We start from the raw sequence: 24,579 nt of genomic DNA on the forward strand, positions 1-24,579 counted from the left end.
AAGCCATATGCAAGTGGGATTACAGCAAACTAAAAATATTCTGTATTAAAAAAAACAAAAAACAAAAAAAATTAACATAATGAAAAAGGTAACCTACAGAAGGGGAGAAAATATTTGCAAACCACATGTCTGATGAGAAGTTAATATCCAAATTATTCAAAGAACTCATACAACTCAATAGCAGAAACACCAAACAGCCTGATCTTAAAATGAACAAAGGACCTGAATAAACATTTTTCAAAACAATACATAAAAATGGCCAACAGGTATATGAAAGGGCTCAAAATTAATACTCATCAGGGAAGTACAAATTAAAACCACAATGAGATATCACCTCACACCTGTTAGAATAACTATTATTAAAAGTCTGAGATAACAATTGCTGGTGAGGGTGTAAGAAAAGGGAACATTTGTACACAGGTTGTGAGGATGTAAATTGGTACAGCCATTATGAAAAACACTATATTTTCAGCAACCTCACTTCTGGATACATAGCCAAAGGAAATGAAATCAGTATGTTGAAGATATATCTGCACCTCCATATTCATTGCAGCATAATTCAAAGTAGCCAAAATGTGAGATCAACCTGTGTCTATCAGCAGATAATGAATAAAGAAAATGTGATACATGTGCGCATGCGTGCGCACACACACGCACACACACACACACACACAGCTATATGTAATGAAATATTATTCAGCCATAATAAATAACAAAATCCTGCCTTTGGGAATGAATCTGGAGGACATCACACTAAGTGAAATAAGCCAGACACTATATGATCTCACTTATAGTGAGGATCTAAATAACTCTCTTGTTTTTCTCATATGAACAGAGAGTAGAATGGTGGTTGCCAAGGGGTGAGGGCGGAAAAACTGGGAAGATGCTAGTCAAATGGGAGAAATTTTCATTTATAAAGTGACTACATTCTGGGAACCTACCAGATAGTAAGCCAACTACAGTTAATAATACTGTATTTTATATTTGAAATCAGGAAAGAGAGTAGATCTTAAGTGTCCTCACTACACACACACACACACACACACACACACACACTCATGAACACAAAGTGTAATTATATCTGATAATAGATCAACTATGAATTAGATTGTAATAATCATTACACAATTTATGCATAAACCATCACACTGTAAATCTTAAACTTATACAATTTGTATTTAATTATTGATATAATTCAAAAAAGCTGGATAAACAAATATGTAAATAAAATAAATAAAATCCAAAATGAAATCCAAATCTAATAAAATAAATAAAATATCTCAATAGTGTTATTACCCAATGCCTAGATTAGTACTTAAATACAGTATATGACTAATTATTTATAAAAAATGAAATTAATGAATAAACATATATAAAAAGTTTAGCATGATACCTGGCAAGAATTAGGCATTCTTAATGCCAGTCCTGTGCCTTCTTTCATAGCAAATTCCTCAAGACCTTCTCGCTGATTTTGGTCTTCCTTCATATGAATAACTCCTGATGGAGTCAACTGCTGCCACTGTTGTTTAATTTACAGTTTCCCACATCTATATCTCGTTATTATTTTGAATTATGAATAGACAAATTCCAAACAATCATTTGCTGAACAAATTTTCTGTGTCAACTGCAACAAATATGTCAGACCTATAATATTGCTCCGATTTTATAGATGCAGAAGCTGAACACAGATAAGTTATATGACTTAATTAGGTGACAAAGATATAATTAAAATCAGTTTTCAGACTTTAATATCCTTTCCCCTACATTTAGCTGTCATTTCACTGTCATAAGCAATAAAACCAGTCCTCACCTGGGCTCTCTCTGACGGTCAAAGGACCTTATACTAATCAGAGTGCTGAAATATGCCCCATCGGATATGAGGCAGTGAAACCAGTTATGGAATTTAGTAAGGGAAAAAGAGAGAGACACAAAGTTGCCCTTTGATGACAGCATAAAAAGCTATCCAATATTAAACTTTGACTTCACAGGAAAATACAACACGGAACATTGCTTTGGACAATCGTAAGAACAGCATTATCTTAATAGGCCACTTTCATAGATTCCAATACATTGTGCAGGTGTACACCCTCCACCCCCGAAATATACAGCTAGATCAGCAGTCTAACAGGGATTTTGCTTCAACTGAAGCAAATTTTTCCAACTTGAAAGTCACGTTACCCATTTCAAAACTTGCAAAATGCATCAAAACTTATGAACATTTATATTCATTTTAACCCAAATTTAAGATGACAGAGTTAAATTCTCATCTTTCCACTTTAAAAAATGTTTGCAAAAATAAACACAAATACTTTAAAACCTGCCATGGATGAATAACTTATTAATAGGGAGGCAACAGCATTGATTTGCAGTGTGAAAACATTTTCCTAGCAAACTACATGTAGCTCCAACACTAAGAATTTAGACTCCTAGAACCTCACAGAATTAGGGACCTACTGGGAACTGTTCCTAGCTGCCCTGACAAAAGGTTGTGGCGTATCACCCCTGTGATCAGAGCATATGCTTCAGCCAGTCTGTTTCATTGTTAGGAACACGGATTTTCATAAGGATCTTATACTGTGCTGAAATTATTCTTTTAACTTTTGTACAAAGATTCTCTTTAACCTCCGGAAGCCAAAGAGAACAAGTATTTATGATGTCTAACACATATTCAAAAATAGTGCACATTTGTTGAATACCTTAAAAAAGGAAACCTAGTTATATTTTTACCTCTAGGCTAGAATTCAAATTGCAATTTACAAAGTCATGCTCAACCTTTAATCACCACAATGAGGGCCTCGTATTTGTAATAAGGACCTTTGGCTCTTAGCTCTTTTGAGCCTCAGAATAGTCCTGAGACATACTATTGTTTTCATTTTAAAACGATGAACTATGGTAATTTGTCAGTCAGACAAAAAGCAGCTGGAGAGAACATACCAATTTGTAAATAAATAAATATCTCATTTATGTATTAAAAGTAATGGCAAAAACCACAATTACTTTTGCACAAACCTATAATATATAAATGCCAGAACAATATTTTTGTCCTGCTTCTGCATCTAGGTAACTAGAAACACTAGCTATCTGACACATGAATGATTTAAACCGTTGCTTTCTTTTTTCTTTCTCTTTTTTTTTTTTTTTTGAGATGGAGTCTCACTCTGTCACCCAGGCTGGAGTGCAGTGGCACCATCTCAGCTCACTGCAACCTCTGCCTCCTGGGTTCAGGCAATTCTCCTGCCTCAGCCTCCTGAGTAGCTGGGACTACAGGCACGCACCATGCCCTGCTCATTTTTCTATTTTTAGTACAGACACGGTTTCACCATGTGAGCCAGGATGGCATCGATCTCCCCACCTTGTGATCTGCCTGCCTCAGGCCCCCAAACTGTTGGAATTACAGGCATAAGCCACCACGCCTGGCCTAAACCATTGCTTTCTAAAATATGAGCTTTAAACTAAATAAGAACTAAATTCAAGTAACATTTGCAATGTACTAAACTCATCTTCAAACGGGATACTTAGTATCTGATAGCACAAGAGAGTGATCATAGTTAAAAATTTAATTGTACATTTTAAAGGAGTCTAACTGGATGGTTTGTAATACAAAAAGTAAATACTTGAGGGAAAGGATACCCCATTTTCCATGATGTCATTATCATGCATTGCATGCCTGTATCAAAACATCTCATGTACGCCATAAATATATACACCTACTATGGACTCACAAAAATTGAAATAAAAAACTTAAAAAGACAAAAGGGACAATAACACCTATTCCACAAGATTGTTCTAGAAAATAAAATAAATATCACAACTTAAGCACTTAACACTGACTCAGGAACACAGTTTGTACTTACTAAATGTGAATTCTGTTATTTCATTTTACTTTCAGAAATTTTTACTTTTAAAATAACTGTTATGAAGCGGCATTTAGTGGGAGAAGTATTTACAGCATTTCTGCTACATAAAGCATTGGTTAAAGGTTTGTTTGCTTATTTAAAATGGGAAATAAAAACACCTCAATTCAGTGAGATTTGCACATTGTATTAAGGCTATCCTATCAGACAAGTGAGAGATAGCTGTCCTGCCTAGAAAATCAATTTCCATTTTAGTTAACTCACCCTATGTCCACACTAAAGCAAGTTGTTCATACTGTTCTGCTGAAGTGGTTAGTGGCAAAGATAAATGAGCAGTTTGAGCTTAGAGCTTAACATCTTTGCAGTTTATTGATATATATAAAAGAGAGATACTGTGTAATAACATACACAGTAAGGCTAATGAAAATCTTTCATTTGCATCACGGGGTAGCATTTATTCTTATTAGATGTAAGAGATCCTAGCAACATGGACTAATCTGCTAAGAGACTTACTAGAGTCTTGTATCATAAATAAATTTCCACACTGCCTGTAGAAGTGATATATCTTCTCTTGGGATTTCAGTCTGCTCAGGCTGCTATACCAGAATACCATAGACTGGGTGGCTTAAACCACAGGAATGTATTCCTCATAGTCCTCAAGGCTAGAAAGTCCAAGATCAAGATGCCAGCCAATTCACTTCCCAGGTGAGGGCTCTCTTCCTGGCTTACAGGTGACTGCCTTCTTACTGTGTCCTCACAAACAGGAGAGAAAGCAGGCTCAGGTCTCTTCTTACAATGATGCTAAGGCCATCACTGAGGACCCCACCTTCAAGACCTCATCTAAACTTAACTCCAAAGACTCCACCTCTTAATAATATCACATTAAATAGGGCTTCGATACATGAATTTTGGGGGTGGTCATAAATATTCAGCTCATACCACTTGTTTGTAAAAATCAAAAACATCAATCTCTCTGAAGTTGCCACCGCTCTTTGGAAATTAAATATCAATAGGGACAAAAATAACCCCAAAATACTTTGGAAAAATTCAGCAAGACACTTCATTAATATTAATTTCTGCTTAGCAATTTAAAGTATTTTAGTCTTCTATCTTCAGAATATGCCACAACACTAAAAGGAATGTTCTTTGAATATAGAGAGGAAAAATAATTCAGGCTGTCATATTAGAATATAAAAAATGGACATTTGGGGGTCAGTTTGATAGTATTGGTCACAGACATCCCACAAGTCATTAGGACTTTAAGAAACACTGCCTTCTTTATAAATTCCATATTATAATTCAGAGTACGCAGATGAATCCATCTTTAAGAATCTTTGAGGCCCCGTGAACGTATCACAAATAATGCATTTCAGAAAGCTATTTCTCTCCCTCCCTCCTTATCTTTCTGTCTCTACCCTTCCTTCACAGTCTTTGGCATACAATGCAATTCTAATAATCTAAAAGAATAAATCCAAATAAATAAGCATTTTATCTATTTCTAGTAAGCGCTGGATACACGTTTATGTACATAAAAATGCCTGCACAGATACAACACACACACTCACAAAGACACACATGCCTCTCATACAGGACCAGATATATCTGTTTGAAAAGCAATAATAACTAATATGTACATTTACTACCATGAAGCAAACACTGTTCTAAGCACTTTACATAAATCTCATTTAAAAGCTCATAAAATAGGACTATAAAGTGATAAAATTAGTCTCTTATTTACAGGTGATAAAACTGAGGCCGAGATTAAATAAGCCATGAATAGTGGAAAGATGAGAACTCCAACTAGTGCCCTCAAGATAGCACTGGGATTCCAGCCTCAGCTGAATGGAATGAAAGAAAAGTATCTCACCCTTACCTCTTCCTTATCTCCAACCAAAGGCTGCCAAAGGCCAACATATAAATGAGGTTAAACCCTCTTCATGTAATTTTTACAGCATTATGGTATTTTGAAACTAACAATGTAACTCCCCCCATAGAAAAAACTATCAGAACAGAATGCTTATCTGTGACTTTCACCTTACCTCCGAAAGCATATAAATGAGTTCTTTTCTATTCATTAAAAGTGTTCTAAAAATACATCCTAATTTCCATAACATTTTTAAGGTTCTATGGTAGTCATGCCTCCTTATCAAATGAGTTCTAAATGTTTGTTGAGTGAGGAATGAGTTGAATACATTTTTTACCCAAGAAATTCTTTCCTAACTTACTAAAAAACACTGTTGCTTCATTTCTAACAAAACAGCAAAAGTAAATGATGCTGATGTTGATGGACACTGCCGAAGACAATTAACATAAATCGTTAACAGCACTCAATTTTAAAAGTGTGTACACAGATCGTTAAAAGAGAAAATATGTAAATCTTCAGGAAAAGATGAAGCAGTTGCTCTTTACTAAATGTAGTAAAATGGCATATGCATAAGTATAAAATTCCAACAGTACCCTAAGCACCCAAGTTTACAAGAAAGCAAGGGAGAAGTGAAGCATTTCGTTTTTCTGTTAAATCTAATTCACACTAAAGTGACATCCTTGAGAATCTGCCACATTTTCTGAAGGCTGAAGGTCCAGTGGAGAGCAGAGCGCTGCCGTAGCTTCCTATCAAATGTCAAGACGAATCAAAGCTCTTGAGGCATAAAGTTGTGCAGCCTTGAAACTCTGTCAGAAACATCTGTTTTCAGCTTTTACACAGGTTAAAGATGGGGATTTAGGTCTGCTGCAGCTCCTTGTTCAATGCACAAGCTCAGGTGCTGCGAGGGCTTCACCAAGATACTCAGACCAGAAGGGCTTGCCTGGCTCTCAGGTTCCCGGGGCTATTAACATTCACAGTCAAAAGCCTACACTGATCATTTATATAAAAACTTATGTACAAGCATCTCTCTCATGGATATTTATCACTATTCACTTTTGCATTTTGTATTCAATTTCAGAATGTGCTATGGTTTGAAGGTGTTCCTCAAAAGTCATGTGTTGTAAACTCAATCCCCAGTACAACAGTGTTAAGGGTGGGACCTAATGGGAGGTCATGAGGATAGAGCCACTATCTGAAGAGCTTGGAGGAATAGGTTCCCCTCTGCTCTTTCTCGCCCTTTTGCATTCATCCACGTGGGGATACAGCAAGAAGACCCAGACGCCAGCACCTTCATCTTGAACTTCCCACTCTTAAGAACTGTGAGAGATTAAATTTCTGTTCTTTATAGATGACAGTCTCAGGTATTCTATTACGACAGCACAAATGTATTAAGACAGAATGTCTAGATTTTTCCCCCACAAAGTGGTGAAGGAATTATAGTTAGCAGGAGTCTACATTTAATAGAAGACTAAAGCATAATAATGAACTGGTGTAAATTAAATAATGTACATGATCTGCATGGCTTTTCTGACTCCTTTAATTGGTATTCAATTTAAGGAGTTAGGAATTTATAAAGTTAACGCAGTGTTTTCATTGGCCTCAAAAGATTTTTAGAAGGACTCAATGTATCTTGTAATTTTCAAATTGTATTAATTCCAAGAGTGTCCCCAAGCCCATTCCCTGCATTTTCAAGGAGGGATATAACCAACCTCCTAACTCTAGTATCTCAGTGACTCTAATCCCGTTTTAGCATTGAAAAGCTCAGCGGACATCTCTACATCCTTTGATGAGGTTGCCATATTCAGTTCCCCTTTGATGCTGTCGACTTGTCCTGTGCACCCTCTGACTCTAAGCCTAATTCTGTCCAGGGAAGACTATGCTTCTTTATCACAGTCTGCACTGATACCCATATTTGTACTTTCTACCTAGACATGCTGCCTGGTTTCCAATTCCTGTCATCTAGTCCCCTCGTGCCCAGTCCCAAGGTCTTGCATTCCCTGAGAGTGTGCCTGCATTTCCTCCTACATTGCTAATTGGCCTGAACTCTGCTTTTCCAGCTAGACTTCTAATACTTGCATTCCATGCCAATATGAACTTGGTGTTGTTGTTTTTCAGATTTTCCACATGAGGTCCCCTAATCTAATAGAATTTTGGACCTAGTATTTCCTGGTTGCCCTATCTTGTCTTACTGTTTCTTCTTCCCAATCCAAACCTGACACTCAATGTTTAACACCATGGACATTTGCAAACCACACTTGAAGGCTGTGATGGGAATACACTGCCTCTACCTTTACTCTGACAGGGAAAAGTATTTTATCACTAACATTTTTAGTTACCTGGGAAAGATTATTTTTAAAACCAGATCAGCTTTTATTCCATTTCATTATTTTTAAAATATACCTCTTATTGCCTGCAGCTGGGACCACTGCTCCCCAAATACCTCTTTTGTTATATCACTTTCCATAGGAGGAGTGAAGACAGAGGTGCTGGCTGGTTTCTAACAAAGAGAAAAGATGGCAGATGGGAGAATCTCCAACTCAATATAACTACAGTTATTGATTCTGTAACATCATTCTTAAACAGTTTCCGTTCTTTATTTCTATAATCTATTCTTTGTCTAGACCACAGCCTAATTTGTACAAAACCTATCGGCTTTAGCATCAGACAAGTCTCAGTTCAAATTCTGACTTATGAGCCATATTATCTGGATTATTTATCCTTTCCAAAACTCAGTTTTTTAAATCTGAAAATGTACATGCCACATGTTATTCATGGAGGGATTAAATGAGATATTTTGTTCTTTTCCAAAAAGCTCTGGACACACTATGTATACACACACACACACACACACACATACATACACACACACACACACACACATATAATCACATAACACACATCCCTGTGTGTCTAGATAGGTACACCTGTCTGAGAAGTTCTATCTATCGGCAGCTAATATTTACATTTGTTACCACGTACCAGATGCTTTTCTAAGCTCTTTGGGTATACGAAAGCTCACTGAAATGCTTATGCTGTAACTATGAGACTGAGGCACTGCATATCTTTATTTAATGTGGTTCAGACCTGGAGAAGAGTCAAGTTAAGTGCTTAAAGGTGAAAAGATGGGAATGCTAAAGACTGTATTTAAAATAGCACTGGAATGCTGCAACCCTGGTGGAATGGAATGAGAAAAACTGGAGAAGTCTTTCACCCTGGCTCATCCAAAATCCAAGCTGTTGCCAAAGACAAAGGTAAAATGAGGCAAAACCGACATTAATTTACTTCAACAGCCAAGGCCATTATTTGTTATTATTATGTAAATGCGACCAATTGACAGAATCAGATGCTGGTTCCTTATGTCATTGATGTGAGAACAATCTGAGAAGCAAAGTGTTATGTAGTAAGTATGTTGTTTTATGTTGACTTTCACTGAAAATTTGCCTTTCTAATTACAAGAGAAACAAAATTACAACCCAGGCTTTCTTCAATTTGCCTAGCTCTTAGCAATCACACACCTGTAACATCTGGTAGTTGAGCACCGTAAAGACCTTCATTTTCTCAGTGCTTATATATGCAGAGTAAAATCCACAGCTTCTTCCCCAGCCCCCTACTTTATAGAAAGCTTGATTATTTTAGCAGAATGGTCTTATTATAGCTTAATTTACCTGAATTCTACCACTACAATTATAATCCTTTACTCTATCACCTACCTAATGATAGGAAAACATGGAGTAATGACATGAATGACAGAGAGGCAACCACAAATTCAGAGACTAGTGTCTCATGTTGTAGACACTGTGGAAGCCCCACGTGGGCCACTCCATCTAGTTCTTTCCTCTTGGCATCTAGTTTTACCTGGCTTCCTTTCACATTTCTAACATAAGAGGTGGCCTGTAGCTTATTTTTCTCTGTGATATGGTTATTATACATAACTACCCAACTTCTACACACACTTAAATCTAGCAAAGCTCTTTTCACTTCATAAAATCAGAAGATTTGTGGTTCTTACAAAGAATTCTACTGCCTCTGCGATTTTTATTTCAATAGCAATTAAAATAATAATTATGTGGTGAAAAGTTGCCTAGGATTCAACAAGTTTAATTTTTTAATAAAAATAAATTTAGAGGAGTAGCTATATAGAATTCTTCCTGAGAAATATCAAGATTCTTCACAGTTATCTTTGTCCACACTACAAATCAACTCATACTGAAAGTTTACTCATAAAGAAGAAATAGCTGTATCCTCTATAAAGATTTCTAAATTAAAGAGTTGTCAATTATTTAGTATCAAGTTTAAGTTAAAAAATCCATTTAATTAAGATGACAATTTACGATTTAAAAACATGTATGTATAAGTAACTAAGCATCCTTACCTTATAAATATCCAAAAATCCACACTGGTGGTCAAATCTGGTGTACAGCTCATTCAGCATGCTGATGACCTGCATGGGAGTGCACTGGGCACATATGGCTGTGAAGCCCACAATGTCTGAGAAGAGCATGGTGACATCATCAAACTTTCTGGCCTGAACTTGCTGCCCTTGCCACAGTTGCTGGGCCACATCACCAGGGAAAATAGAATACAGAAGATCCACTGTCTTCTTTTTCTCTTCTTCCAGGGCCTGGTGAGTTCTTTCTAAAGTTGCCTTTAACTTATCCATCCTTTTCTTCAAGCCATCTTGAGCCTTTGCCTGCTCACCAACCAAAATGACATCTCGGGTGGCATCATGGATAGGGATGTCTGAGAGATGGAGCCCTCGGCCCATGAGTTCATCCAACTTGTCCACACATGGAGAGCCCAAAAATAAAATGGAATTTGATTCTGGAACATGGATCATTTGTCCTTTGACTTCCATCACCTGCGAAAGTAACATGGAACTTTGATCAGTACTCTTCACATAGTGGGTTTACAAAATTTAATATATTATCTGATGAACAGGAAAAACAAAAATGTTTGATTAGCAATACTGCGTTACTGCATTCATATAAGCAAATTAAAATCTAATTTTTAGCCAGTTTAAAATTCATGGTTCTGAAGAGAAACAATTATTTAAATGTCACTCAGATACTTTCTAAAGACAATAAAGAAGCGGAAAATAAGATCAGTGAAAAATGAAACATTTTTTATTCAAGATGATACTCCCAGGTACATCATGAAACTGGATTATGAGCCAATTCAAAAGCTTTCAATGTACAAAATACTAATAAAATTAGGATAAACCCAGTCAAAATAATTGTATTTAACTGTCATTACATAATACTCCTTTCAGAAAATAAATCCAGGAGGTTACAATGAATCAAAGTAGTTGTTTGGACTTACATAAGTCATTTTCAACCATTATAGATAGTACTTTGAAAAGATACTAATCATGGCACTGGTTAAATTAGCAGACAGTTCACTTATTCTTAAAACTAAAAAGATAAACCAGATATCATTAAGCTAGCATTACCATAAAATAACTACCAATTAGCATGTTCATATATAGCTAAAAATAAATGAAAAAATATTAATTGTAACACTAAAGGAATTTGGGCCATAAGATAAAGAATCTGAGGGTACAATAATTTAGTTCTATTCCTCTTTTCTGTGCCCTTTCACTAGAGACTTTAGGGAGGGGGTTTTAATGGAAAACAGTGAACATAGGTGTATGCCTGGTAGACTAATGAACACCTTCAGAGGGTCGAACAATGAGCACCAGTAGGAAAGGAAGGTGACATTAGGATGTGGCCACAAGTATAGCTATTTGGATTGGACCAAGGTTAGACTAAGCACACCTGGAAAAGAAGCTAGTTGCAATTACTTAGAAAGAACAGGGTAAAAGTCGACCAACTGGGACTGTGCATCGGTTTCATATGTTCCACTGTCGCATGGAACGCACTCAAGACATGTATTTTCCTTCTTTATAGCTAAATAGTTAAGCTAGTTGATAAAAACTGGTGGTACTGAACAAATATGGAATAAACTACGGGGATTTGGATTTTTAGGTCTGTTAATATTTTTACTTTGCTCCCTTGTACCATTCACCAAGATCTTGTATACAAGAAAATAAAATGAAATCATGCTTGATGTTATATTTTTATGAAATTAAATGCCCACTTTATGTAAAATTTCTGTATTTCATCCTTTTATTTATATTACTCTCATTTATTCACTAGAATATTTATTGAGTATTTTCTATTTACTAGTAATGCTCTATTCTGGGTGATAAAGACAGATAAAATAAGGTTCCTGTTTTAAAACATCATGGTATGGTAGAGAACCAGATAAATATTGGCCAGAGAATAGGAGGAAGAAGACACTCTAAATTCACCACCTAAAACGGGCTTTCAAAGTACTGCAGGCTATGGCTTGAGTAAAAATAAAAGAATTGTCTTGTAAAATATTTACAGATTTTTTATATATGTTTCGTAAGCTTTTGGGAGGAGAAGTGTTGTTAATAATACATATTTTCTTGTTATTAGGATCTTAAGGGCATGGTATGGAAGATACATATAGTTTAAAAAATAGTATACAATTTTTTTAAAGATTGACATTAGAGCAAAAACCTTGAGAAGCTTTCTAGAGTTAATCACATTTTTAAATGGCAATGATGACATCTGATATTCATACATTTAAACTTCTATGTAGTCTCTCTCTCTCTCTCCTCACGTTTCTTTCCAATTATTTCTTTTTTCTTCTCTATCTTGCTTTCTTCTTTCTTTTCTCTTCTGCTTTCAGGTTATACTTTTTTCATCTTTCTCTCTTCACTTGGTGCTTGTCTCCCCTTCTGCTGGTCTCTCTTCCTCATCCCTTGGACTCCGCTCTTTCTCATTTTTTCCATTGGCTCCTGTTTTGTTTTTCTTTCTCTTTTCTTCTTAGGTATCAACTTCCACATTTACCATCACAACTAGACCTATTCTCTTTTGCTTTAATCATCTTCCTCTTAATTCTAAACATGGAATCAGGGTATGTATGTATGCATGCATGCATTAATATATTATTCCTATATGTAATACATTTTAAACATTTATAAAAAGTCTGAACTGAATAGTACAAATTCCTGTCTAAAAAATATAAAACAGTAAATATGTTCTTGATTTACATGTGACTTTTAGTTTGTTTTTTGAAATCTCGATGTAAAGAGACCCTGAAAGAATAAAAAGTTACCAATTGGCTACACTATAGAAAAACAAGTCATTGAAGAGAAGCCCTAACAAATAAAGTGAATAACTTCCTTTTCAACGTTTTCTATCAATGAATTTTTATTTAATGAACGGGCAGATTCAACAGCACCATTTGTATCTCTGCCATCAATGCATTTTTACTTAAATTGGAAAATAATATAAAGTACCCTTCTCAAATTTTCTCATTATAATTATAAATTCAGAAATTCACCCTGATCTGCATTTATTAACTTAGCAATAAGCAAAACTATTATAAGAACTATATATCTGTATGTAAAAGAACTGTGGAAAATTGCTTAAAATAGAAACATCTATATAAGGTTTCACTGCATCTTACATCATATTGAAGTTTCAATGAGATCGCACAGAAGACATCAGAAAAATTAATTGTCCTAACATTTGTCAGATTTCAGAAACTGGCAAGCATAACAAATGGGTATCACAAACCTTGATTGTTCAGGTTCTGTTAAACTATCTGCATTATTTCTTTTTTCTTTTTTCTTTTTGAGACGGAGTTTCACTCTTGTTACCCAGTCTGAAGTGCAATGGCACAATCTCGGCTCACCGCAACCTCCCCTCCTGGGTTCAGGCAATTCTCCTGCCTCAGCCTCCTGAGTACCTGGGATTACAGGCACGCGCCACCATGCCCAGCTAATTTTTTGTATTTTTAGTAGAGACAGGGTTTCACCATGTTGACCAGGATGGTCTCGATCTCTTGACCTCATGATCCACCCGCCTCGGCCTCCCAAAGTGCTGGGATTACAGGCTTGAGCCACAGCGCCCGGCCTTCTTTTTTCATTTTACTTTTATTTTCATTTGGAGGGTACATGTGCAGGTTTGTCATATAGGTAAATTCATGTTATAGGGGTTTCGTGTATGTTAATGAACATATATTTCTATGAAAGGATTTACCTCTGTTATTAATAAGTAATCAGAATGGAATAAGTCCGGGTCATATAACTGTACATTACACATTTTATGTTTTTTGCGTATCTCAAGCGTGGACTAATCCATGCTCTCATGGAGATTCAAGTTTTATAAGAAAATCATTTGAGGCAGTGTTACATAATAGTTTGAAAAGAAGCATTTGGAAGAAGTCAGGCCTGAATTTGAATTTCAACTCTCCTGACGATTAAATGAAAAAACAGACCCGGGTTCAGTTCCTTATCCTTTCAAAGCCTAGGTTTCCTTATGTATAAACTGGAAGAGATGATAATGATTGATGAGGATGATGCCTGTAACTAGCTGAACCCATCTGTGAGGACGTGCTGTTGGCCATGTACTGTCTGAGTATTTAATTAACACTCAGTGAATACTTTGTTACTGATCAACTTTTTGAAAGCTATTACTATCCTCAGTTTTACGACTTAGGGAGGTTAACAGACTTGTTAAGAATAAACAGCTAATAAGCAGTGAAGTCACCACTCAAACCCATTAGCTTGACTCCAAAGGAAACATTCTTAACCACTGTGGAAGCCTGATGCTGAGAGAGAGAGAAGCGAAACAAATAATTTTAAATATAAATCAATGTGAAGGCAAAACAACCCTACAGAGAAGTTCACAATGGGCAGTTGAAAAGAGAGAAACTGTTGATACAGATAAAGATGAAGCTGCTATTTGCATGCCTATTCGTTAAAATTCAGTTCAGTTACACAAAAAAAGGGCACTTCTAGATGTGGTTTCCGGTCTTTCAGATCCTTAAAATGTAATTTATGAAAGTACTAATAGAATGATATGTCTCTGGTGCCTCAATGATTAAAGGGGCTTCCAGAAGGGCTATTTCTCTCACAGAGCATCATTTACTTTCAAAGAACTAGCTCTAGCTAAAAAGGCAAGATACAGTGCCCAGCCTGAGAAGCTTCCATGCCTTTAAAGTCCTGATATTCTCCCTCTCACACCCACCATAACTCACCACCCAAGAAGTTGTACTGCTAGAGTCACCAGCAAGAGAAATTTTGCACAACAAACACCCAGGTAGGAATTACTCTTCATCCACATGGGCTGAAAAATTCCCTCCATATAGAGACATAAGGATACTGGACCGGCAGAAGCCTGCTCTGCACCCTCAGGCAACATTAGCAAGGACAGTGGGAGCCATGAGGCATAAAATAAACCACGATGAAAAGAGCGGCACATAACCTCTGAAAATTACAGTCACTGAAACGAAAACCCACAAAAGTAGACCGGGACCTACATGCTAAACCTAAACAGAGAAACTGACTGTGAAAACTTTAAATAGAATCAAGAGTCTCCTAACACAATACCCGAATTATCCAGAATATACTAGAAAGTCAACTGTTATAATAAGAATCAAGAAAATCACAACTTGAATGAGAAAAGACAATCGATTGACGCCAACACTAAAATGAATCAGACGTTGGAATTATCGGTCAAGAATTTTAAAGAAGGCATGAGAAAATATTTCAACAAGCAATTACAAATTCTTTTTAATTGAATTTTTAAAACACAATCTCAGTAAAGCTATAGAAATATAAAAACCAGTGGAAATTATAGAACTGAAAAATACAGCAACAAAAATAGAAAACATGCTGGGTGGGCTCAAAATTAGAATGGCAACGACAGAGGAGAATCAGTGAATTGAGGACAGCTTAATAGAATTTACTCATCTGAACAACAGAGAGAAAAAAGGCTTAAAAATGTTAAAAATGTTTCAGGACTCTAGGACAATAAGAAAAGAAATCCACATTCATAGGAGTTCAAAAAAATAGGGAAGAGTAAGGTTGAAATCGTATTTGAAGAAACTGTAGATGAAAATGTCTCAAATGTGGTAAAAGACATAAACTCACAGATTTAACTATATGCATTCCAAATAAGGATCATACTTAAACTTCTGAAAATTAAATACAATAAAAAAAAATCCCAAAAACAGCCAGAGACACATGACACATTACTTATGGGAAGCACCAATTTGAATGTCAGCTGATTTGTCATCTAAAATTATAGAGGTCAGAAGAAAGTAGCACATTATTTTTGAGTAACTGAAAAAGAACTGTCAACTATGAATTCTACATCTGGGAAACTATCCTCGAAGAATTAAGTGGGGGTTGGGGGAAAGGACATCTCCAAACAAAAACTAAAAATCTTTGTCCTAGAAGATCTAATATTAAAGAATGGCTAAAGAAAAGTCTTTAAACGGAAATAAAAATATGACAGAAAAAAATCGTTGAGCACCAGGAAGGAAGAAAATAAACAGAAAGACTAGAAACGTGAGTAAATACATAGATTATCTTCTCCTCATGGGTTGTCTAAATCATACGTGATGACTGAGACAGATATGATAATATTAGACATTCTGATACTTTGATCATTATAAAGTGGGCTTACAAGAGGAAGGCAGAGGGAGACCAAACATGTGCGCGCGCACGCGCGCACACACACACACACACACACACTCCCACCACACACAAAGAAGAAGGTGATGTGAACAAAGAGATATGGAGTGATGTGACCTCAAGTCAAGAAACCTCAAGACCTGCCAGCAGCCACAAGAAGCTGGAAGAAGCAACAAATGGATTCTACCCCACAGCCTCTGGAGACAGCATGGTCCTTTTGACACTATGACTTCTGGCATCTAACACTATGAAAGAATAAACTTATGATTTTTTTTTTTTTTTTTAGCAGAGTCTCCCTCTGTTGCCAAGCTGGAGTGCAGTGACGTGATGTCAGCTCACTGCAACCTCTACCTCCCAGATTGAAGCAATTCTCCTGTCTCAGCCTCCCGAGTAGCTGGGAATACAGGCATGTGTCACATGCCCAGCTAATTTTTCATTTTTAGTAGAGACAGGGTTTCACAGTGTTGGCCAGGATGGTCTTCAACCCCTGACCTCATGATCTGCCCACCTCAGCCTCCAAAAACACTGGGATTGCAGGTGTGAGGCACTGCGCCTGGCCAAACTTAGTTGTTTTAAGCTACCAAGTTTGTGGTAATCTGTTACAGCAACCATAGAAAACTAATATCAACAAAATCTACAAAATCTACAAATATGGTCTAGTTAATATCTATAATAATTTGACAATCCAACAACGGCAGTATATTCTTTCTTAAAAAAAAAAGAAGGAGAGATTGTGGAATATATACTGACCAAATACTAGCCCATAAAAAAGCACCAGAATAAATTTTCAAAGTTGAAATTACAGAGTATGTTAACTAGATGAAAAAATACTAGAAATCAATAACTGAAAGACAACAGAAGAATCCCTACAATGTGAAAATGAAACAACACTTTTCTACACAATTCATTTTAAAAGGGGAATTGTTAAGAGAAATTAAAATGCATAAAAAGAAATCAAAATGGTAAGTAGTATGCAGCCAAAGAAGGGAGGAGAGAGCTTAGAGTCAAGGCAAGAACAAATCACAAATCAATAACCAAAGTGTCTACCTCAGAGAACGAAAAATGTAAAAGCAAAATAAACCCAAAGCGAGCAGAAGGGAGGAAACAATGACTGTAAGAGAGTGATCAATGAAATCACAAACAGGAAAACAGTAAAGAAAATGGACAAAAACTGGTTTCTTTAAAAAAGTAAGTAAAATCGGTAAAAGTCTAGCAACACTGATGAAAATGATAGATAAGTCAACAAATACCAACTTAAGGAACAAGATAGAAGATATTACAAACTTTTACATGAAAAAATTTGACAGTTTAAAAATGAACCAACCCCTTGAAAAAAACACAAACTACCAAAACTCAACCAAGATGAAACTGATCATCTGAATCATTTTATAACCATTAAAAATATTAAACTTATAATTTAAAATTTTTTGATAAAAAAATCTTCAGGTCTCGATAGTTCTGCTGGAAAATTCTAACAACTATTTGAAAAGAATTAACACCATTTTTTCAGTCTCTTCCAGAAAATAAAAGGGGAGGGAACATTTAAATGTGGCACAATTCCACCCCTTCCTAAAGACTGCATCAGCTAAGTTAATGAAGAAATAATTGGTCCTCCAACATTCATGTTCTAGCTAGGATATGATGAGCCCTATAAAATGACAGCCATATCTGGCCCAAATTAAACAATTACAGATGAATTTTCACTAAAACATATTGATAGACGTCATCTGGCTCCAAAGATTTATCATATGCAAAGTTCATCCTTCATGTTTGGAGTATTCTGTCTATAAGTATGTGCACAAGGACCTGCAGCACAAATAGCTCCTATTACTTCAGTTCTAATAGTTCCTATTTAAGTATAGAAACTGCAAACTGTTAGAAAAAAACATAGAGGAAAACGTCCTTGACATTGCTCTGAACAGCGACTTTTTGGACCTGACTCCAAAAGCACAGGCAATAAAAATGAGAAGAGATCAAAGAGATTCTATCAAATTAAAAAGCTTCAGCACAGCAAACGAAACTTCAATAGGGTGAAGAGACAACATACGAAACAGGAGAAAATATCTGCAAACCATACATCTTATATGGGTTTAGTATCCAAAATATACGAAGATCTCAAATAACTGACCAGGTAGAAAACAACCAAATTAAATGGGCAAAAGGCCTGAATACAGATATTTCTCAAAAGAAGGCATAAAATTAGCCAAGGGAAATATGAAAACAAAATGCTCAACATCCTAATCATCAGATAAATGCAAATAAAACCACAATGAGATGTCACGTGACACTGGTTAGAATAGCAATTATCTAAATGAAAAAGAATGAGTACCAGCAAAATGTAGGGAAAAGATAACCTTTGCACACTGTTGGTAAGGGTGGAAATTAGTACAACCATTATGAAAAACAGTATCCGCATTCTTCAAAAAAGTAAAAATAGAATTACTATGTGATCCAGCAACCTCACTACTCAGTACATATTTAAAAATGAAATCAAATGACAGTTATCTGCACCCCACTACAGCATTATACGCTACAGCCAAAATTCAGAATAAAGGTAACATCCATCAACAGATGGATGGATAATTGCGGTGTGGAATGTGGTATAGACAAGCATACCTCATTTTATTGTGCTTCACTTTACTGCCCTTTGCAGGTCTTGCATTGTTTTACAAATTGAAAGGATGTGACAACCTCTGTTGAGCAAATCTACTGGTGGCATTTTTCCAGCAGCATATGCTCACTTCATGTCTGTGTCATAATTTTTTGGGCAATTCTCATCATATTTCAGGCTCCCCATTATTGTATGTGTTATGGTAATCCGTGATCAGTGATTCTTGATATTACTAAGGTAATTGTTTTGGGGGACCACAAACCACTCCCATATAAGACTGTGAACTTAATCATCAACATGGCATGTGCTCTGACTGCTCTGCCAACCGGCGGTTCCCCAGTTATTGTCCCTCTCCTCAGAGCTCCCTATTTCTTGAGAACAACAATACTGAAATTAGACCAATGAATAATCCTACAACAGCCTGTAAGTATTCAAGTGAAAAGAAAAGTTGCGGGGCTCTCACTGTAAATCAAAAGCTAGAAATGTTAAGCTCAGTGAGAAAAGCATGTCAGAAGCTGAGATAGACTGAAAGCTACACGTCTTAAGCCAGTTAGCCAAGTTGTGACTGAAAATGAAAGGTTCTTGGAGGAAATTGTTAAAAATGCTGCTCCGGTGAACACAGGACTGAAAAGAAAGTAAGACAGTGTCATTGCTGTTAAGGGGTATGCACAGAAGACCAAATCAGCCGTAGCATTCTGCTTAGCCAACGCCTAATCCAGAGAAAGGCCTTGAATTTCGGTCATTCTGTGACTCCTGAGGGAGGTGAGGAAGCTGCATCGGAAAGCGCGAAGGTAGCAGAGGACGGATCACGAGGTTCAAGGACAGACATCTTCAGCATTCACTGTTTGGAAGAAGTTGGTTTCAGCCTCAGTGACGACTTGAGGGCTTCAAGACATCCGTTGAGAACATCACTGCAGATATAGTAGAAATGGCCAAAAGCACTAGAATTAGAGGTGACGCCTGAGCATGTGGCGGCATCGCTGCAATCTCACGATAAAACTTTAAATGAACGAGAAGTTACCTTTTTTTTTTTTTTTTTTTTTTTTTGAGACGGAGTTTCGCTCTTGTCACCCAGGCTGGAGTGCAATGGCGCGATCTCGGCTCACCGCAACCTCCGCCTCCTGGGTTCAGGCAATTCTCCTGCCTCAGCCTCCTGAGTAGCTGGGATTACAGGCACGCGCCACCGTGCCCAGCTAATTTTTTGTAATTTTAGTAGAGACGGGGTTTCACCATGATGACCAGGATGGTCTCGATCTCTTGACCTCATGATCCACCCGCCTCGGCCTCCCAAAGTGCTGGGATTACAGGCTTGAGCCACCGCGCCCGGCCGAAGTTACTTTTTTAAAAATTTTATTGTACGTTCGCTTCTGGGGTACATGTGCAGATCATGCAGGATTGTTGCATAGGCACTTATGGACGAGCAAAGAACGTGGATTCTTGAGAAGGAATCTACTCCTGGTGCAGATGCAGTGAACACTGTTGAAATGACAGCAAAAGATTTAGAATAATACATAAAATTAGTTGATAAAGCGGCACAGAATCTGAGAAGACATTCACATTTTGAACGCAGTACTGCTGTGAATACAATATGTCAAACACCATTGCCAGCCATCAGGAAATATCTTGCGATAGGACAAGTCAATCGATGCAGCAAACTTCTTTGCTATCTTACTTCAAGAAACTGTTAGGGCCGCCCCAGCCTTCACGACCACCGCCCTGATTGGTCAGCACTCATCTACATCAAGGTAAGACCCTCCACCAGCAAAAAGAGCATGACTTGTTAAAGGTTCAGATAATCACTGGCATTTTTAGCAATAAACTTTTTTATTAAGGTATATACATTTTTTAGACATAATGCTATTGCGAACTTAATGTACTACAGGATAGTGTGAACAGAATGGTAAATGCACCAGAAAAAGCAAAAAATAGTATGTCATTTGCCTTTTTGTAGTATTTTATTGGGGTGGTTGTAACCAATCCCATAATATCTCTGAGGTTATGCCTGGATACACACGAGAATACCATTCAGCCTCACAAAGGGAAAAAAGAGAACATTACGGAAAGTGAAATAAGTCAAGCATAGAAAGACAGGTACCCAAATACTGCATGGCCTCGCCTGTATTTGAAGTATAAAATTCAAACTCATAGACAGGGATTAAAATGGTGGTTACCAGAGGCTGGGATGAAGGAGAACACAAGCTTTCAGTTAAAACATAAACAAATACAAATACAAATAATATAGGTTTGTTTTAATTGCTTTTTATCAATGTGTTTGTGTTTTGATTCTTGACAGACAGTTATTAAAAAAAAATAAGGTGCTCTGAAACAAAACCAACTTTCCCCCATAGAGATATTTTAAAAAAATCATCCTAATGTCTGCATTTATAATAATCACTCATTTATTTGTTTTAAAAATGTTTACTTAATATCTAAAACCTAACAATACAATGGTTTTCCTTAAAAACTGTCACAGCCACTGCACCCTTCAGCACACACCACCTGGATTACTGAGTGGCCCATAGTAGGCTAAGCACTTTAAAACAATTATAATTAATTTAGAGATACAGTCTCACTCTGTCGCCCAGGCTGGAGTGCAGTGACAAGATACTGGCTCACTGCAACCTCTGTCTCCCAGGTTCAAGTGATTCTCCTGCCTCAGCCTCCCAAGTAGCTGGAACTGCAGGCACATGCCACCACTCCCCGCTAAGTCTTGTATTTTTAGTATAGACAGGGTTTCACCATGTTGGCCACACTGGTCTTGAACTCCTAGCCTCAACTATACACTGGCCTCAGCCTCAGGCATGAGCCACCACACCCAACCTAGCTTCTGCACTCCAAATTTGCAGGAACTAAAGCAAAAAATATTTGCCTTTTACTGAAGTGAACCCTTAGGAAAACGTATGCGTGAGGAGGGAATATTAACTCAAGGCTAATTACGCTACTATTTCTTCAACAGACTGAAATGTTGCCTTTGTTGAGATACTATATAATTCATATTGTTTATTCATTAAACAAAAATATAACCCTTCAGACAATTTATCTTTCTGTGCTTTAATTTCCTGTGTGTTTGTATTTAGTTTCATTTACATTCTTTAAATCTCAGAAATTCATTCTAAGAATGGATTTGAATTTTTTTTTTGATAAGCCATAAACCACATAACCAAGTTGATTTAATATTCCATGATTAGATGCCACTTTTCTTTATAAAATCACAGCAGGATTCATATAATATTTAAAGGAAATGGGTCTTTGCTTTATAATTGAAAGAAGAACGCCAACAAATATTTTGGCATTCTGTTGGGCAAATTTTCCAAATATGAAATGTTTTGTGTTTTGCTTTTAGATTCTTTATTCAATTTTACTTAACAAGCACTAAATGTTATGCTATGTGGAGAATATTACATTTATATGCGCTTTTTAACACCTTACTACACAAACTGCCTTTTTTCCCAAAGGGTGAAAAATGATTTTAGTTTTCAGCACATTTACATAATCAGTAAATCACACACATTAAAGGCACAGAACTAAAGGTTTCCTTGCTTTAAAACCAGAAGTTTGCCTGAACGCCTGGGGAGCTTTTGCCACCGCACCCATTCACACATCCCATGGGAGATGTGGGCTCTATTTCTATATATCTGGTTTATATAACTCCACTTCAAGAAGCTATAGCAATTACATAGCACCACCATTCAGTGTTCTGCAAAGACAGAAAATTCTATACCTTCTTCAAGGAAATATTACAAAAATGATTCTGCACAAAGCACTAATACAGTGTTACCTAGGGCTGAATGAAAAACCTACTCCTAGTAATAGAGAGCCATTTGGATGTGTAAAATCATATTCGCCATTCTGACTCAGCCAATTTAACACAGAATATTCTGATAAAGCCTTAAAAACCAAACATCCAATTATTATTATTTATGTGTTTGTGTATGATTTATGCTATTATCCTAAATTATTATTTATGTTAAAATATATTTGTTCCTCCATTCCTGATTTCAATTTTGTGGATTAAGGGTAAGGAACAAGCCAGGGGTAATTCTTTAATATATTGCTTAGTAATAAGGATAGTGTTTTGGCATTCTGGCTAAATTGCATTAAATATTTAAAAGAAATAACTAAAATTTGTGCTGGACCCAAGTTAGCAAAACCCATTGTTACATACTGAGAATCCTGGTTGCTGCATAAACAGAATTAAGAAAATTTGAGTACAAAAGGAATTTTCTAATGGAATAATAGAGCAGTTGCTTAGTCTATAGCTAAGAAATACAGAGAGCTGCTAAATTCAGTTTCATTCATTTATTTTTCAAATTTCAGGATTTATGTAGATATTGGAGACTTATGTTTCTATATTACCATATAAACAATTTGGCTTTTCCCTTGCTTTGCCAAATATTAATTTTAATTGACTATGACACTGAAGTAAAATTATGAAATTTTCCACCATTTTTCTTCCCTTAACTTTTATTTTAGGTCCAAGTGGCACAACTGCAGGTTTGCTACGTGGGGAAATTGTGTGTTGCTGGGATTTGGTGTCTGAATGATTTTATTACCCAAATAGACAGCACAGTCCCCTACAGGTAGTTTTTCAAGCCTCACCTCTTCTCACCCTCCTCCCTCAAGCAGGGCCCATTTTCTATTGCTCCCATCTTTGTGTCCATGTGTACTCAACGTTTAGCTCCCACTTTTAAGTGAGAACATGCAGTATTTGGTTTTCTGTTTCTGTGTTAATTCACTTTGGATAATAGCCTCCAGCTGAACAATTTGAATAAGTAATACAAATTCTGAGAATTTTGTTCTCAAAAAGGTTTAGAGTTTCAGGAGAATATTTTTTAACTCCTGTACACATCATTGTTCCTTATCAAAGTAAAGCATTTCTTTTATAGCTTATTCAGTAATACCTCTGTTAATGAAGAAAAGACTCATTTTAATATCACAAGGTGTCATCAACAATTTTGTGGTTAAAATAAGAGAAGGCATTAGAATGTATTCTAGGAAGAGGGAGAATAGGAAATAGGATATAGAAGATATTATCATTATTTGTAATTGTTAAACTTCTAAAAATGTAGACTGGGGGAACATGTGTATGTCTGTTGCATGGGTATATTGAATAATGGTGGAGATCTGTCTTCTGGTGTACGCAAGAGGTAATTTTTCCCTCCTCAGAGTCCTCCTACTTTCCCTGCTTTTGGTGTCCCCACTGTCTGCTATTTCCCTCTTTATGTCCATGTGTGCCCATTGTTTAGTGTAGACTTGTGAGAACAGGTGATACCTGATTTTCTGCTCTGAGTTTGTTCACTTAAGATAATGGCCTCCAGCTCCATCTAAGTGCTGCAAAGGATATGACTTCATTCATTTTCATGACCACATAGTGGTCCTGGCATGGATATACCACAGTTTTTAAATAAAATCAACAGTTGGTAAACACTTAGGTTGGTTCCATGACTTTCCTATTATGAAGAACTATAATGAACATTTAAGCACAGGTGTCATTTTTAATATAATGATACCCAGTAGTGGGATTGCTGGGGCCAACAGTGGTTCTATTTTTAGTCCTTTGACCTATTTCCATACTGTTTTCATAGAGGTTGAACTACGAAATTTACACTCCCACCAACAGTGTATATGTATATGTGCTCCTTTTCTCTGCATCCACACCATCTATTGCTTTTTGACTTTTTAATAATAACCCTTCTGACTGGTGTAAGATGTTATCTTAGCATGGTTTTAACTT

The 24,579-nt window shown here is 36.4% G+C and overlaps 1 protein-coding gene across 6 annotated transcripts in view; it reads right to left on the minus strand.

Moving 5' to 3' along the window:
- GUCY1A2 (guanylate cyclase 1 soluble subunit alpha 2) overlaps positions 1 to 24,579 on the minus strand; it is a 420,406-nt gene that overhangs the window by 176,733 nt on the left and 219,094 nt on the right. For all 6 annotated transcript variants that reach the window (XM_054241317.2, XM_035264420.3, XM_078339369.1 and 3 more), the window contains exon 5: positions 10,091 to 10,576. In XM_054241317.2, coding sequence (XP_054097292.2) covers positions 10,091 to 10,576 — 486 coding nt within the window. The remainder of the gene's footprint in view (positions 1 to 10,090; positions 10,577 to 24,579) is intronic.

The sequence above is a fragment of the Callithrix jacchus genome, chromosome 10 (genome assembly GCF_049354715.1).
Source record: "Callithrix jacchus isolate 240 chromosome 10, calJac240_pri, whole genome shotgun sequence".
In the NCBI taxonomy this organism is placed as follows: Eukaryota; Metazoa; Chordata; class Mammalia; order Primates; family Cebidae; genus Callithrix; species Callithrix jacchus.